Genomic DNA, 15,736 nt, shown 5'->3' with positions numbered 1-15,736 from the left:
GTGGGCCGAACATCCACAGCACGTCTCCGGATCTCCTCAGACCCAAACAGACTTGGACTTGTTTCATCTCATTAATCCACAACAGTCAGTTTAGATGCACAGAATGGAACCGAACCGCCGGCAAAATCCTGGTCGAGCTCGCACCGCTGCAGGTATAAATCCGCTTGTTTCTTCATGTATGTCATGGGCTTGAGCTCTGCAGTGATTGGCTCTGGTGCGCGCGTGTCTGGTGCGCACGTGACTGTAGTGGCTCCGGTGGACAATGCTCATGGAATTTGTAAAGCATTTATGAAATAATGTATTAACGGTATCATTGCAGTCCAAGCAAATGCTAAATTGCACGCCACTGAACCACACAGCAGCCATGTTGAAAGTCTCAGGTCAGTCTGATCCTGATCCGCAGAGATATTTGACACACACACACATACACACACACAGACAGACAGACAGAGATTCCGTGTATTATAGATAGATAGCCTCACAATCCAGCTACCCGCCTTTGTACACAATTCAGGCTAAGAGCATGCGCTGCCAGTGCATCCTCTCATTAACATAAATAAATTCACCTTTTGGCAATTTGCATGTTGATGAACCTGTACTAATGCACTTGCGTGCAACAGACACAGAGAAAGAGATAAGGGAGAGATAAAGAGATAAGAGGAACATTACAAGCAAGCCGACAAAGTGGCTTGTCTTTTGAGGAGGAACACGCGCTAGCGTCAAGCAAGGCTAATGGGAGTTAGCGTCACTTATTACAAGTGGGATAATTACAGAGAGGGAGAAGGACAAACAGAGCGAGAAACAATTAAATTTCAAAGTAAAAACCTTCCAACAATGTCACCCACTGTTTCCAAGTAAAAGAATTGAAGTCATGAAAAAAACACAGCTTTGATTTTTTATCATTTTTAGCAAATCTTTGCAGGTTTTTAGCCTCACTTCAAGTTCAATTAGAGCTTACACTATATTACAGGGCTGAATTTATAGGAGAGGAATACAAAAATTAAGATCAAAAGAACCCTTGACAAAAATGTTTGATCATTAAAGCATCTTTTGTACAAAAAAAAAAAAATATTTTCAATTTTGTCATATTTTGTAAGTTAACGGAGCATGAATGCTTGTTGAGAAATGCTTTGCTTGACCCTTATTAGTCCGTGCAGCTGAGGACGTGGGATCTTTGTCAAAACACCTGAGGGAGAAGGGAGTGTTTTGTCAGCTATTCCAGGGCTTAAACATGGGAAATGATGGCTATCACACATTATCCTGGAAATCTTGTGCAACAAATGGCAATCCCAAAGTATCTTTAGACTCTCAAAATCATGCAGTTCTGATTGTGTTAAATATATCTGCTTCCTTTGACACAGCCAATCATTGAATTATTAAATTAATAAAAGGCTGATCTTAAGGTCAAGATCTATAGGTCAGTGCATTAATTGCCATGTGTTGATGTTGCTGCAAGGAAATACACTGTCAAAAATCTGATACCATTATACATTTGAATTAAGTGTATTTGTTGATTAGAAATTCTGTGTTCCTTGGTTTCAAAAAGCTTCATTCCTTTTTCAAAAGAGTTATATTTGAGGAAGGGAACATGGGGATAAAGAAGAGGAGGAGGAGGAGGAGGAGGAGAGAGGAAGAGAGTAACTGTTTCCTACTCTCCACCCTACTGTGCTAAAAGATCTAGAAGGTAATAAATGGTGTGGATGTGCCCATTAAAACACTTGCCTCCCTTTGTGTGTGTGTGTGTGTGTGCCTCTATCTGACATGCAGTATCCTGTAGAGGAGTTGGATGCAGTCACAAAGAAGCAGAGAAGGTGACAGAGAAGGTGTGTGAGGCAGACAGATCAGCAGTGTCCTTTCCCTACTGACCCAGTACTGCCAGCAATAATGCAATGAAACACTGAGATGAGGTCGAAGCATCGCAAACTCCCTCCTTCCTTCTTCCCGCCATCCTTTGTCCTTTCTCCTCCCGTTGTTTTAAAAAGTATCCCACCAATTACTTATTTCTCTGTATCAAATCTGTAACTGATACAAGCTCAAACCAGGAAACGTGGGTCCCTAAAACAACAGTTAAAGCATTCTCCTTTTGATATTTGGGAAAGCTACCTGGGCTCGCTCTAATGGAGAATAATGGATTTTTTCATTTTGCAACAGGTTTTGTCCAGCGATTTAAAATTAATGAGCTGCGAGATTAAGTATTATTATACTGGTAATTAAATGGATTGGTAATCTCATAAGAAACATTAATACGCAGAAAAGAAACAATAAAAGTTATCATAAACACTTATTCCACAACTCAGGATTTCTATCTCAGCGTAGTAAATATAGTTAAAGCAAAATATCTGCCTGTTGTCACTAGACAGGGCCCCACCCTTTATCAAAGTGCACAACACTCTGGATAACTCTGCATCTGATAAGCGCTGATAGGTAATTTTGGAGGAGATGATGAGAGGCCATTGTTCCCAAAACAGATGTTGTGTCGAGGGCGAAAAACAATCCTGTAACACGAGATAAAAGCTATCTGTGATCTCATTAGAGGGGGGTAATGTCAAGCTAGCGAGGTATTAAATGGCTGTGCCCCAGCTATGATGACAGGGCGCTTATGGAATAAGATACGGTAAAATGTCGAGTCATTTTTTATGCCATTGCTGGGGTGTGGCGAAGCTCTGGTTTGTTTTATCCTAAACATAGAAAAGATGCGCTCACTTTTAACAAGACTCCAATACACATCAGTTTCTTTTTATACACACACACACACACACACAGAACAATGCTTCCACACACTTGCCCTTTCTACCCGCTCAAAATCGCACATGCAAACAGACAGGCCTGCATACGCACACTAACTTTCTCTGACATTCACACACGCACACGCACATACGCACATACGCACACGCACACACACACACACACACACACACATACAGTGTATGCACTCTCTCTCTCTCCATCCATTTACATGCAGCGGGTGAGTCCTCCCCTCCCTCTGGCTGACAGAGCGGGTGACAGGATGGTCGGACAGCACCAAGGTTAGCCGAGAACATGACCATTGTACAAAGGCTTGCTCTGATAAGACCTTGTTTTGCACAATGCATCCCAGGCCGATGCCACATGGGTTTTAAGAGACAAAGGCAAGTTTGGATAGAAAACTACTGAAATCATATCTGCGCATTTATTGTTTTGACAGAGTGAATACAAGGATACGGGGGAGACAGAAGGAAAAGCGGCACTGCTAATTAACACCAAGTTGTGAGTGTGTGTGAAAATGTCACCGAGCTGCCTTTGAGTGCACTCGGCGTGCACACATTAACTTTTAGCCCTCAGCAGGCCATTGTTTTGTGCCGATAATCACCAGCACGGCATATGAAAATTAGCAAGGAACAATGGCAATGTGGAGTAATTACAAACCGGAACAAACAGCATGTTTCAAGGTGTGAAGAAAAATACTACTTTCAGGTGTGTATCTAGTTCTGAGACGAGACTTCAAACCATCAAAGAAAGTTGATAAGTGTTAAGGAAACCGTAAGTCAAAGTTAAGGAACAAAATCCTCATTAAGGCTTTTAAATCCAGTTGGGAGACAAGCCGCAAACACATTTCTAGAAGCTCAACATAACCTCGCTCGTGCACTGAGGTAAAATGAAGAGAATGACTTAGTTCATGTTGGAGGAGAGGAATGATGAAGACCATTGTAGTGGACCATCTATCTTGGTGCTGAAAGATCACAATGGGTGGGTTGCAAAAGGTGCAATATGGAAGAATTTTAGTTGAAAAATAAACCAAAATGATCAACAGAATGTGAAAAATAAACAGTTATGATGACATGTGTGGATTGTTTTGCAGAGATATCTACTTAAGTTAGCATGCTAAACTGCTAGCCCCGGCACCTCTTGATTTAGAGCCCCGCTGCTAGTGATGTGAACACCAAAACTCTTCCCATGTGCATGGTCCGGACTGCTAGCTGCACAGCTAACTTAGCTAACTAGCTCATGTCAGCTACAGTTAGCAGCTGGTGGTATACTCTGGTGATATGCTGCAGCGGCAATTCTTAAATATTGCACCTTTAAATGTGCAAAACTTTGGATGGTTGCTGAAGAGTTTGGGCCATGAAAAATAAATTAAAAAGCAACTGGCATTGGACCTGATTCTTGTTTTTGTTTGTTAGTTTTCTTTCAGTTTTTACCCAAAAATACAAATACAATATATATAAATGAGACCAATTGTCATGGACGTCCAAAGCAGATGACCCTGCAGAGGAATGTGGCTTTGAATGTGTTTTTGTTGAGAAGAGAAGAGAAGAGAAGAGAAGAGAAGAGAAGAGAAGAGAAGAGAAGAGAAGAGAAGAGAAGAGAAGAGAAGAGAAGAGAAGAGAAGAGAAGAGAAGAGAAGAGAAGAGAAGAGAAGAGAAAAAGTAAATGGAAATCAAATCAAAACGGCCGAGCTGTGAGCAGAAAGGACTTCATGGATGGATGGTTGGATGGATAGATGGGCAGAGGCAAGGCAGATGACTTACCATCAATCCTGCTGACCAGCTCCTCCAAGGCCTTGACTTTCCTCTGTATACCTGGCTGGGCAAATGTATAGTTGTCCTGAAAACGAGAAAAAACAGACACAGTCAATATGACTCGGGGTTCCGTCTATGATGGTGAAGAAACTTTAAATAGACAGAATTTTCTGACTCCTGAAGTGAATGAACTCTTCACATATAACAAATTAATCATTAAAAGCACCAGCGAGCTGGGAGAAGGTCAGACTAGTAAACACTTGAAGTGTCCACATAACAGAAACTGCAAGAAAAAGCGATTAAACAAGAGCCAAGACGATCAATCAAATATTTTATAACAGGAATATTAGTCATACTTCTCAATAATTTCTTCACCAAGCTGTGAAATTGATCCCTTGTTGAGAAAACTAACATGGTTTGTTTCACGCTGACATTTTGCAGGCGTTTGGCCTGGAAGTCACACTCAGAGGGTTTTGAAAATTCCCCATTTTCACTTTGTGGGTTTATTTTTCAGAATGGTGTAGTAGCCATTACAGATGCTTGCCAAGGCCCATTTCACACCTCGCACAAAGCGTCAGCCACCTTCTCAAAACATTAAATAGAGAAAAGTAGGCGACACAAATAACATTGGCATGACAAAACATGTATGGCTGGCCTCAACGACAAAGTAGAGCTATGAATGGGGACCTTGCCTCAGATTTGGTGTGAAGTAGCGGAACACTGATGGCTGAAATTTCATTTCACCATCGTCCTGTTCAAGTAGTGAGAGCACCTCATCTCAACTGGATAATGGCAGCTGGTTAACAGAGCTTGATAGACGGTAGGAGTTGTGTTTTTAAAGCCACATGTAAGACATTTACGTATTACTGCATACTGTCAAAAAAAAGACGCTGTGCTATATCATATAAGATATAATGTAACTTGATCAATCATCATTGATGAACACTGATTTTAATGCATTCCAAGCAACTTCCTAATGCGTTAAGCCCAATGGACCTATTTCACAGCAGACATTTTGCCCTGAAAAAGCAGGAAAGGCACAGGTGGAATTTATAACATGAATGATGGCAGCATTCCATTTATATGAGCTTGTTCCTGGGATAAGGTGTGGTGCTTGTGCAATCGCTGACATGGCTCACTGCACATACACTTAACAGAATTTATGGCTGATGGGTACACCTGTGTGTCTGTCGTGAAAAGGGTCAATTGCTATGTTGCTTTAGTATGTATTTTGATAGCTTTATATCAAAGGGTTAGGGTTATGGTTATCCTTTAAATGATGAATGACACGCGTCGTAAATGATAGGACTCAAAACAGACGTCATGACTGCCAACGAACTAGGGCTGAGTAGTGGAATTGCTCCTCTTTGAAAATGTGAGGGGGTGTATCCAACAGTTATGCAGCTTTTCAAAATGAGCGGGTCTACGTGGGTTTTATTTTGAAACGTGGGTGAACTGACGACACGTTTCACGTAGAACAGAAGAGAAAACCACAACAGGCCGCGTCCCAAATTCCTCTCCCTGTTTAAGCGCCACCACCAGATGTTGATACGGGTTGGACGTCAGAATTTAGCGTGTTCACCTGGGTCTTACGTTTAGATCTAAGCCGGGGATCTAAGCAATTGACCCAGGCGTAAATGCCCAGTGTACACACTATATCACAGGCAAAATCTAAATCTTAGCAGGTTTACGAGGGATTTTTGACCAGTGGAAAAGGAGTATTACACATCCAAGGCTTTTCTCCTTTTTGCTACTTTTCAATCATGGAGGACAGCACACATACGTATGGAAATTTATACTCGCATTGAAAATGTGCATTAGGGACAAAAGGATCACTATAAATGCTGACTACAGCCGTGATGAAGTTACAAATAAAGATTTATAAATCATGTTGGGATGAGACAAACCATCTTACCAAATGTAATAAAGTTTAAAAAAAAAAAAACTTTGTTGGAATAAATATGCCTCACCTTGGTGCTTAATTTCCCTAAAACAGAGTCCTGAGAACATTTGTAGAAAAGTATAATGAAATGAGTTGATGAGTTTTTTGGGATGCAAAGACAATAACTGAACCTGAATATGATCACAGTAATGGGCACTCGTGGCTAGTTGAACTTGCAGAATACAATACAAGTGAGAATGGCACATAAGCACTTTGCGTGTGCGTTGTACACCCACACACACACACACACACACACACACACACGCACACAATGAGGATTACGTTTCCTTGAGGGGTCATTTCAGTGTGGCTGGAGAACAGCTGATGTGGCAAAGTATCCAACAGATGGAGAGAGATGGAGGGAGAAAATGAGAAGGAGAGAGAGGGAGGAGAGAGAAAGAAAAAGACAGAGGGGGGGGGGGTCATTTAGCAATAAACAGCTCTAGTTGTCCTTCAGGCTCAGCAGAACCAAGTGCGTGTGTCCTCCTGAGTCCATCAGGGGCTGGCAGAGTACAAACCACATTCTCTCCCGCCCTTTTGTTCTAAATTCCTCCTCTCATCTCCGGCATCTCGCACCTCTTTTCGTCTCATCGTGGATTCTACATGTGTCATTTCTTCTTCTTCCTACTCATTTGACACCTTTATCCCCCGCTATTAATTGCTTCGTGTTTTTGTTCATTTCTCTCTCTTGCCTAGAGGGCCTACAGTGGGAAAAATAATCAGAATTTGTGCCCAGGATTTACTTTTTTTTATGTGCTCTCAAATTAAAATGGTGAGCATATGAATTAACACAATGTTCATCGTATTACTTCAAGCTTATAATTAACAAACACCTCAACTAAAGATACATGGATAAAGACGGATATTAGCTTATTAGAAATATAACTATATAGTCTGTATTAGTGATCTTCACATATTTGGCTTGTTTCATATTTATAGTTGATACTGTGTCATTTCAGATCATTTGTTTTTACAGCTTTTTTGTTTTATGTGGATACCAGGAAGATGAGCAGTTGAAGCAAGGGATTCACATAAAGGAACTTAAGGCCACCTTGTGTTTGAGGTGATTTAAAAATGATGACATCAGCCTCAAAAACCCACTATCAGTCGGGTTATTACATTCGAGCATCTTTGCAAGCAAATCCCAACAATACTACAGCAAACACAAACAGATCATTTAGATAGGATTGCCCATGGCTTGTAAAAATGTAAGGTTTATATTTGCACGGCGGCAAAATATTTACAATATATGTATATGTGCCCCCAAGTGAGAGCTGCTTGAGCTTCCCAGTATTGCTGAAATAACTTCCCTTGAAAAAAGAGGACTGTGTGTGTGTGTCTTGAACGGGAGAACGTACACTAAGAACCTGCTGCTAGCCCGCCGCAAATACTCCTCACTGACCGTGCAGCCTAGCCTCACCAGCAAATAACTTCCAAATTACTCAGGGGTTTTTATTTGTTGTTTTGCACATTCCCTCTCAACCTTCCATAATCTTCTTGTTCTACTTACATTTTTTGTTAATTACACATATTGGTACATCCTCTTCATTTTCTGTCTTGAGCTTCTCCGCCGCACTAGCCCTTTCTTTGTACCGTACCGGTGTTAATGCAGTTAGGTGCTAAGCGTGTGTGAGGGCCAGTGCAAGTAATTACATTTGCATTATTGAAGCTGCTGGCTTTAATCAACTGTCCTTCCCTCTTACTCTCTCTCTCTCTCTCTCTCTCTCTTTCTTTCACACCAGCTTTTCTTCCTGTCCGTCTGTTTCTACCTTGTTACATTTCTGGCTCTTAACCTGCTATTGAAATTCCATCTGTGCCTCTCGGCGATTGCTCAAATAATCTTTTTCCAGCCATGACAGCATTAGTTTTCACATTGTGAGTCTGTGCATGTGTGTCATCATGGCAAGATCTGGCGCTGGGGTCACCTTTTCTGAGTGATTTTGTAGTTAAGATCAAAATGAAGGCTGAGTGCGAGAATGGGTGAGATCAGAGCAAGGGGGCAGGAGGACAGGAGGTAGGGAGCAGGAAACTTGACGCCTCTGCCCGGTATTTGTTTTAAGTTGCAGATCAGTGTAACCCAATTTCAATTATTCCCGTCCACTCTGGAGTAGCTATTAGTTTTTCACCTGGTCTGTCTGACTGCTGACAGACCACAGGATAATGACACAACCATGCAAGATGCATTCATGACACTTTAAAGGTGTGTATGAATGAAGGCCGAGTCCGAAGATTGGTGTGGTGAGCACTCACATGATGATGTGATAATGACTACCAAGTAGTAGTGTTATCACTGTGCTGAAATGTATATCTTCAATACAATACCTAGAAAAATATGGATATTCGATATCATGTTCAATGTCGCAGGGAAAAACCGGGACAACATTGAGGGCATAACGTTCAACCTTCGGACACTGCAGCAGTGTGTGTGTGTGTCCACTTGCTGTCGGAGAGGACAGACAGCCAGAAAGCACAGTCGGTATCAGTGTTGATACTGTGGAAAATGAGTATCAAACACAGTTTCAAATATTGAGTATCGATATGTATCGATCCTTTGACAACACTATTGAGTAGTTCTGGCTCAGAACGTGAACATGTTGAAGAGAGTTGCGGCTGGTGTGATCCCATTGAAAGAAAGTCTTTTGTTCTTTTTACTCTTTGTGGCTTTTCAGTCTGTATTATTTTTACTCTCTTATTCTCAAACTTATTCTCCCTCTTTGTCTTTGTGACAATGTCTCACACCTTATCTCACAGCTCGGCTGTCTCGATCACATTTTTGCTCATCCCCATTCCTTTGTCTGCCTATACTTCTGTCACAATCCCTGCCCTTCGCCTTACAATTGCTGCTTGAATGAAGCACAAAGTCAGAACAGCAAAAAAAACACACACGTGCACACAAAGTTAAAAGGTATGACTCATCAGTTATGGTGCTTGGATTCGACATGTCCTGTTTGCTTTCAACGCCTGTTTTCTTTTTAACATCCTTCCAGTGAACAATTCTGTGCCGCACAGGTTGTTACAGATGTTATCTTGTTTTATTATTTTCTGGAAAAAAATCAAAAGCAGCATCCTTGTATTGAATGCAATGAACAGAAGCTTTCCAGGTAGTTAAAATGGAGAAACGTCGGTCGTCGAGGCTGAACAAAGCTGAAAGATCTATTGAGACTGTGCTCAATCATGTTCAGGTTACCTAAATAAAAGCGCAGGCTAAATGAATTAAACATGCTAACATCCTTTCTGGTTCATTCCTCTGTATGTTCTTTCATAGTTTCCTTTAAGTTAACTTTTAACTAAAACCGGTTGTTTTGCTTTTACTTTTAATATTATTCTGATGTGTTTGTACGTACACTTCACATATTATACAAAGTATATTACCTCTATTTTGATTTATTTTGCCTGCAGTCATCGCAACTGCCTGTTAAAAAGATGGTAATGCGTGTGAGGGTCAGGAGGTTTGTAAGTTATTGTCTGTGCTGTCAGGCTTTTACTTTCTTACCTTTGTATCTTCTGCTCTTCCTCTACTACCGGCTCTCTTTCTAAGTTCCCGTCTCACTCTTTTTCTTGCATTGCTAAAGTTTCTCTTTCCATACTCCTTAATTTCCCTTTCATTGCCTATAAATCTTTTGACTCTTCTCCCTCCGCTTTTCTTCACTTGAATTCCTCTGCATCTCTCTCGCCTCTCATTTCTTCCTTTATCAATGTCTAACCATTCTCCTCTCCCACCTTCTGTTCTCCATTTCCTTGTCTATTTTCATCACTTTGGTGGTGCTAATGAGGCTAGACTTGACTAAGTGTTTTGAACATGCTATTACGTCTCCTCTGCTTTGTTTTGTTCCCTGGTGATTCTTATTTTGTTCCATGCTGTACTGCGTTTAATTTTGTGACTGATTGTTGTTTAGTTGTTTTTGTTTCTCGAGGCATATTTCTAACGAGGGTAAGATACTAATCAAATCCATTTTTTCTGCATGTACATTTATCTGTTTCTTCCACTTTGCTCTCGTTACCCGTCTGTCTTAACTGCTTCCTCACCCCTTCGCCTCTCCCCCCTCTCCGTTTCTCATCCTTTCACTCCCTCACCTCCTTTATTCCTTTGTCCCGTTTTCTATTTTCTCACATCTTAGGCCTGTCCCTCTCCAACTCACTTCCTCCCTTTGTCAAATCCAATATGTCGGATCTTTGATCAGCTGAGGCAACAGGAGGAAATCAACGCTCACTCCTTCATTATTCATACATTCTTCTCTTCTCCCGCCATCTGTCCATCCACCACATCTGACCCAGCGAGTAAGTGGAAGTGGCCCAGCTCACCCACATGAACGAACAAACACAGAGTGTACAAACACTCATTCTGTCCTCTCTCTCTGTCAGTCAGCTGAATCAATAGCTCCTCTTCACCTCTCAGTCCATTCTATTAGAGACAACAATGGCTCCACGCTGGACTAAGATTGCCTCCTATTGTGCGGCCGGATGTCTATCAGCAACTTGGACAGAGGCAACACAACAGCTCTGCGACGATACGTGTATGTGTGTGAGAGAGAAAGACTTAAGGGTAGGGGGGAGAGAGAGAGATGACAGGTCAAGATAAAGGGTAGACAATAAACTGAAGGACAGGGCGATGATCTGTCATTGTCTGGTACGTGGGTGTGTGTGTGTGTGCGCGTGCGGGTGGTGAGAGTGAGGCAGAAAGTGATTGTATAACAGAGATGACAGGTTGAGATAAGGCGTAGACGAAGGTGTAGACAATTACAGTTGTTCGGAGCTACGGGAGGACTGGCCAGATTTGATCCCCTTGCTTTCGTGTGCGGTTGTGTGAACTTCTTTGGCCTCTAGTTTGAGGGCAGTAAAGGTGTGGTGGTAGCGCAAGGACGTAGGGCTTTCAACACATTTTAGGTAGGTAGGTAGGTAGGTAGGTAGGTAGGTAGGTAGGTAGGTAGGTAGCTGAAGGTAGGTGTAGTACATAATGAAGTCTAGCTCTTGGGGCTGGTTATCAAGCCTAAATTATAGATACCAACCAAAATGTGCTTGTAACAGAGTATCAACAAGACTAATCTCTGTTCAAACAACTTTAAGTATCCTGCCCGAGTATCATAGTCAGACAAAACACTGTAAAAAACCTCCTTTGTCCTCATGTTAAATTGACGCTTTCACTGATGAATACATGGCTAGTTTGCATACGGGCGAGACAGGAAAGAAGTTTTGCGTTTGAGTGCCAGCTGACATGCCCCCCAAGATTTAACACTCCTGCTGGATACGCAGAGGTGGAGAATAGTAATCCAAACTGAAATGGCCTGTAGTTCTTCCGAGTACCAGTGACGTTTACGGCGCCCCCCAGCGACACAGAGAACATTGAGGGTGCTCACTAGTGTGCCCCCCAGGATAAAATAAATTCTAATAGAGATTAAGTTTGAAAGTTGGCGAAGTTACCCTTTAATGAGCTGAGACACTTATATAAAGAAACTTTCCTCACCTTACATAACCCCTGATGTGATCAACACCACTCACTAACAAGGTTTTGCACTGCTCTCTTGTCTTTATGCCATTCTTATTGCATGAATGTCTCCATCCATCCTTCCTGCGCCTGATTTCCCACCCTCAGCCTTTATCCTAACCTCCTCCCCCCAAAAGCATCTGTTACTGCCTCCGTCTCCACGGACCCGCATGTGAGATAGCACAGCCAACATGACACCGCTAAAAAGAGAGATGAAGAGGGTAATCGAATGTATGACTGAGAATTCTGTTTTTAAAAAAACTGTTGCAGGTGGGTTTTCAGGTCGAATTTGTACTCAAACAGTGGCTACATATACATGCACACCAATAAGGCTCGGAAGACAGACGATATAAAACATATAAAAAACATGCTGTTAAGCATCAAACACCAGCTGGCAGATTACTCCTCCTGTTACGTGTGTCTGTGTGTGTGTGTGTGTGTGTGTGTGTGTGTGTGTGTGTGTGTGTGTGTGTGTGTGTGTGTGTGTGTGTGTGTAGGTGGTGGAGTGAGTGACAGCCCAAGGTGACAGTCAGGAGCCTTTGGGGAAACCAGAACAGGACATGGCGTCTGGTTCAGTCTGGCTACCGTCTGCTAGACGTCGGTCCTCGGACCCCTGTTTCCACTTGAGGTAGACCCCATTCCTGGCTGCCGCCATGGAAACAGATGGTTGCCTCGACAATCGACGGGCACACCGATTGGCTTGTGCCTGAAAGGGGAGGGGCTGGAGGCAGCTCAGGCGTGGAGCAGCGAGAGAAGGAGCTATTGACCATTTAATCCTGGTTTGTTTCACATCCATTAATGCTGTTTGTTCATTTCTGTTGGGGATTTGAGGGTAACTCCACCAATTTTACACAAATGAAGTGTGTTAACAGAGAGTACTACTGCATGTGTAAAAAAGTTGCATAAAGTCTATTGTGGCTCAAGATGGAACTGTATTTACTCCAGTTATTTGCCTCCAATGATGTCACATAGGAGCACATAGTTGCAGTGTGGCTAATGTATGCCTGGTTTGGAAAAGCAGTCCACTGGTCTGCACTGTAAGCCCACAACGCTGTTAGACTGATTATGGAGATTTAAAAACAGAAGAAGAGATTTCATCTTTTTATGCCACAAATTCGTCTGATTCGTGATTTAACTGTTCAACCTTTTGAGTACCTGACATAAAACACCTGATTGAGTGCATAAAAGAGTACTGAACCCAGCTAAATATTATTCTTGGAGGTAACCTGTTAAAACCATCAGACGAACATATCCTTCTTATTCTATGGCTATGAATATGAATTGGTCTGAAGTTTAATTAAAAGCTACAACTGAGTGTCCGGGGAATGTAATCAACATTTAAGCGTGCATCATGCCCAGATTGTTAAACCAAACAATGCCAATGGAAACCCAGAAAAGGGTCAAAGGCATTTTCATGTCAGACCCCCATGTGTCTAGACTGCCTCTGAAATGTAATAAGTTCAGATCCCAGGGCAAAAATTACATTTCTCAAAGTTAAGTCACAGACTGGAAAAAATACATTTAAGAGCCCGGCGTATCTGCAGAATTAACATAAAAGGCAGGTTTTCATCTGCTGGCTTTAAAACTGAGAGCCCTCGGGGGTGTGCTGGCGGAATAATGGACTTTTTAAACTTTTTGACTTCATTTCCCTCTCTGGGCTGGGCAGGTAAGACACAGACACACAAACGGGCTGTGCGCAGACAACGCATAGCTGCCGCGTACCGAGCGCACTGTCAGGCTGTCTGCATCTGTAAAATGTGGCAAAGGATTAAATTACTGAGGCTCCGACTGACTGTTTTTACTGCAGACGTTAATAATGTATCCCAGACTGAGTAATGTTTGAATCGACAACATAATATTGGGCAGTGATGACAGTTTCATTTAAATTCATTGAAACAGCAGATATGGAACCGTTTTCACAAGTTAAATTAGTCAAGTTAGCCAGAGGCGCTGTCAAATTTAGCGCGGTACAAGACTAATTGGCTGCAGGAGAGACGGGGGTAACGTAGGGGTCAACTTAACAGAGTTGTGTCCTCCAATTGATCTGAAGAAATTCCATTTACTTCTCTGTCCATTTATTTTATATTCCGCCGTTAAAATTTGCCCTAATTCCTGGTGAATTATGATCAGTTTATGGATCTGTTTAGAGGTAAATGACTAATGTGCTCCCTTTATAGTCCTGTAGTGCGGGAAGTTCAGCCATGTTTTTTTGGCCGTGTAAGAACAACATGTTGCCGACTGCGCGCTGCCCGTTTGATGCGCAAATGGGAGGTGGGAGGGCTGTGTGCTCTTATCCTCTTGATGTTGACACAGACAGAAACAGACACACAGACACACACAGAGACACACAGAGACACACAGAGACACACAGAGACACACAGACACACACACACACACACACACCAATGCTTTTCCATTTAACAGTGCCTAAAGGTCATGCCAGGACAGAAGAACGGCTGTCTACACTCATTTAGCCCTGAAACTGCCACTCACTGTCTGTTAGAGCAATTGGGAAGATGTGTGCAACATGTTGATCTGATGTGGGTGTTCAGTCCTGGATGTCAACACCTTTAATCACACTGCAGAAAAATGGCGCTCTTACAGTCTCAATACTCTTTACTAGAGTAAAGTCTACAGTGAAGGGGCATCCAAACATTCTCCACATTTTCGTGCCTTTTAGGATTAACAAGAAAAATCTAGCAGCTCGGAAAATACAAGATCCTCCGATACAAGACAGTACAACACATTAGACGTACCTGTAAATCAACTGATCACTCTAAGTAACCCTTTATTGCAGCCTCCCAGCCTGAGGAGGGGGCTGCAGAGCAGCCAATTAAAGCAGCTGCTCATTAGAGAGGCTTCTTTAAGTGAATTGACAGGCAAAATAGCCTGCTCACTTGTAGGTGGTAGAGAGGAATGGCAGCGAAACACTAAAAACAGAGCTAATGGCCAATTTACTGTACGAAAATATAAGAATAAAAACTCTCCAAACTATTTCTACTGTACGCCAGGTAATTGCAGACTGGGTGGACACCGGTGTGAAACACTGGATATATAAGGTGTTTAAAAGGCAGCGAGCAAATGTTATTGCATGAGGGCCTCTTTCTCCCTCTCTCTAACCCCGGAGCTCCACCTTCAGGCCCTCAGTTAAGTGTAATAGTGTATGGTGGATGTGAGAGGGTTTGAGACGAGGTCAGAGCAAGGATCACCAACTAATTACGGTGCTGAGGCACTCAGCCTCCGTCAGGTTGTTTAGAAAGCATTAGGGGGGAAACATGGGCTTCCCTGGTGCATTGCACGTAATTAGTTTGGAGCCAAGGTCACAAACAAACACAAGCACGGGGACAAACAACATCCACGCACACATACAGAAGCATGCACACTCTATTCTTCCTCTGCTCTCGAGCTGTGCATTCTCCTGTCTTGCTCTCTCAGGGGCAACAAGGCACAGCATCTATTAATTTCCTAAATGAATAGCCTAACCAATTGATAGTTATTTATGGATGTTCACATTTTATGCAGCGCACATGCTCCTTGCTATTAATTACCTTTAGTGTGGGGCGAGGCGACGTATTGAGTAAGACGACATTAAATATATTTTAAATGTTTTAAACGGGGCAGAAATCATCTATCGCCCCTCGCTAAGAACTTCACTTTGCCAACCAGATAAAAGGTGTTTTTCTTTTACCTCTAAAACACTAATTTCAATACAACAATAAGTATGCTGTCTAATCAATATCTTAAAGACTAACTGCTGTGGCCATTCTCTTAAGTGTTACTTTAGATTAGGGTCATTGACCCACGAGGCAGACT

At 42.3% G+C, this 15,736-nt stretch overlaps 1 protein-coding gene across 3 annotated transcripts in view; it reads right to left on the bottom strand.

The window, feature by feature from the left end:
• The window catches only part of tbc1d22a (TBC1 domain family, member 22a), a 135,503-nt gene that overhangs the window by 49,624 nt on the left and 70,143 nt on the right, over positions 1-15,736 (bottom strand). For all 3 annotated transcript variants that reach the window (XM_030440067.1, XM_030440066.1, XM_030440065.1), the window contains exon 11: positions 4,509-4,584. In XM_030440067.1, the coding sequence (XP_030295927.1) occupies positions 4,509-4,584 (76 nt within the window). The remainder of the gene's footprint in view (positions 1-4,508; positions 4,585-15,736) is intronic.

The sequence above is a fragment of the Sparus aurata genome, chromosome 14 (assembly GCF_900880675.1).
Source record: "Sparus aurata chromosome 14, fSpaAur1.1, whole genome shotgun sequence".
Lineage (NCBI taxonomy): Eukaryota > Metazoa > Chordata > Actinopteri > Spariformes > Sparidae > Sparus > Sparus aurata.
The sequence above is the reverse complement of the archived record's forward strand: the minus strand, read 5'-3'. Positions and strand labels throughout refer to the sequence as shown.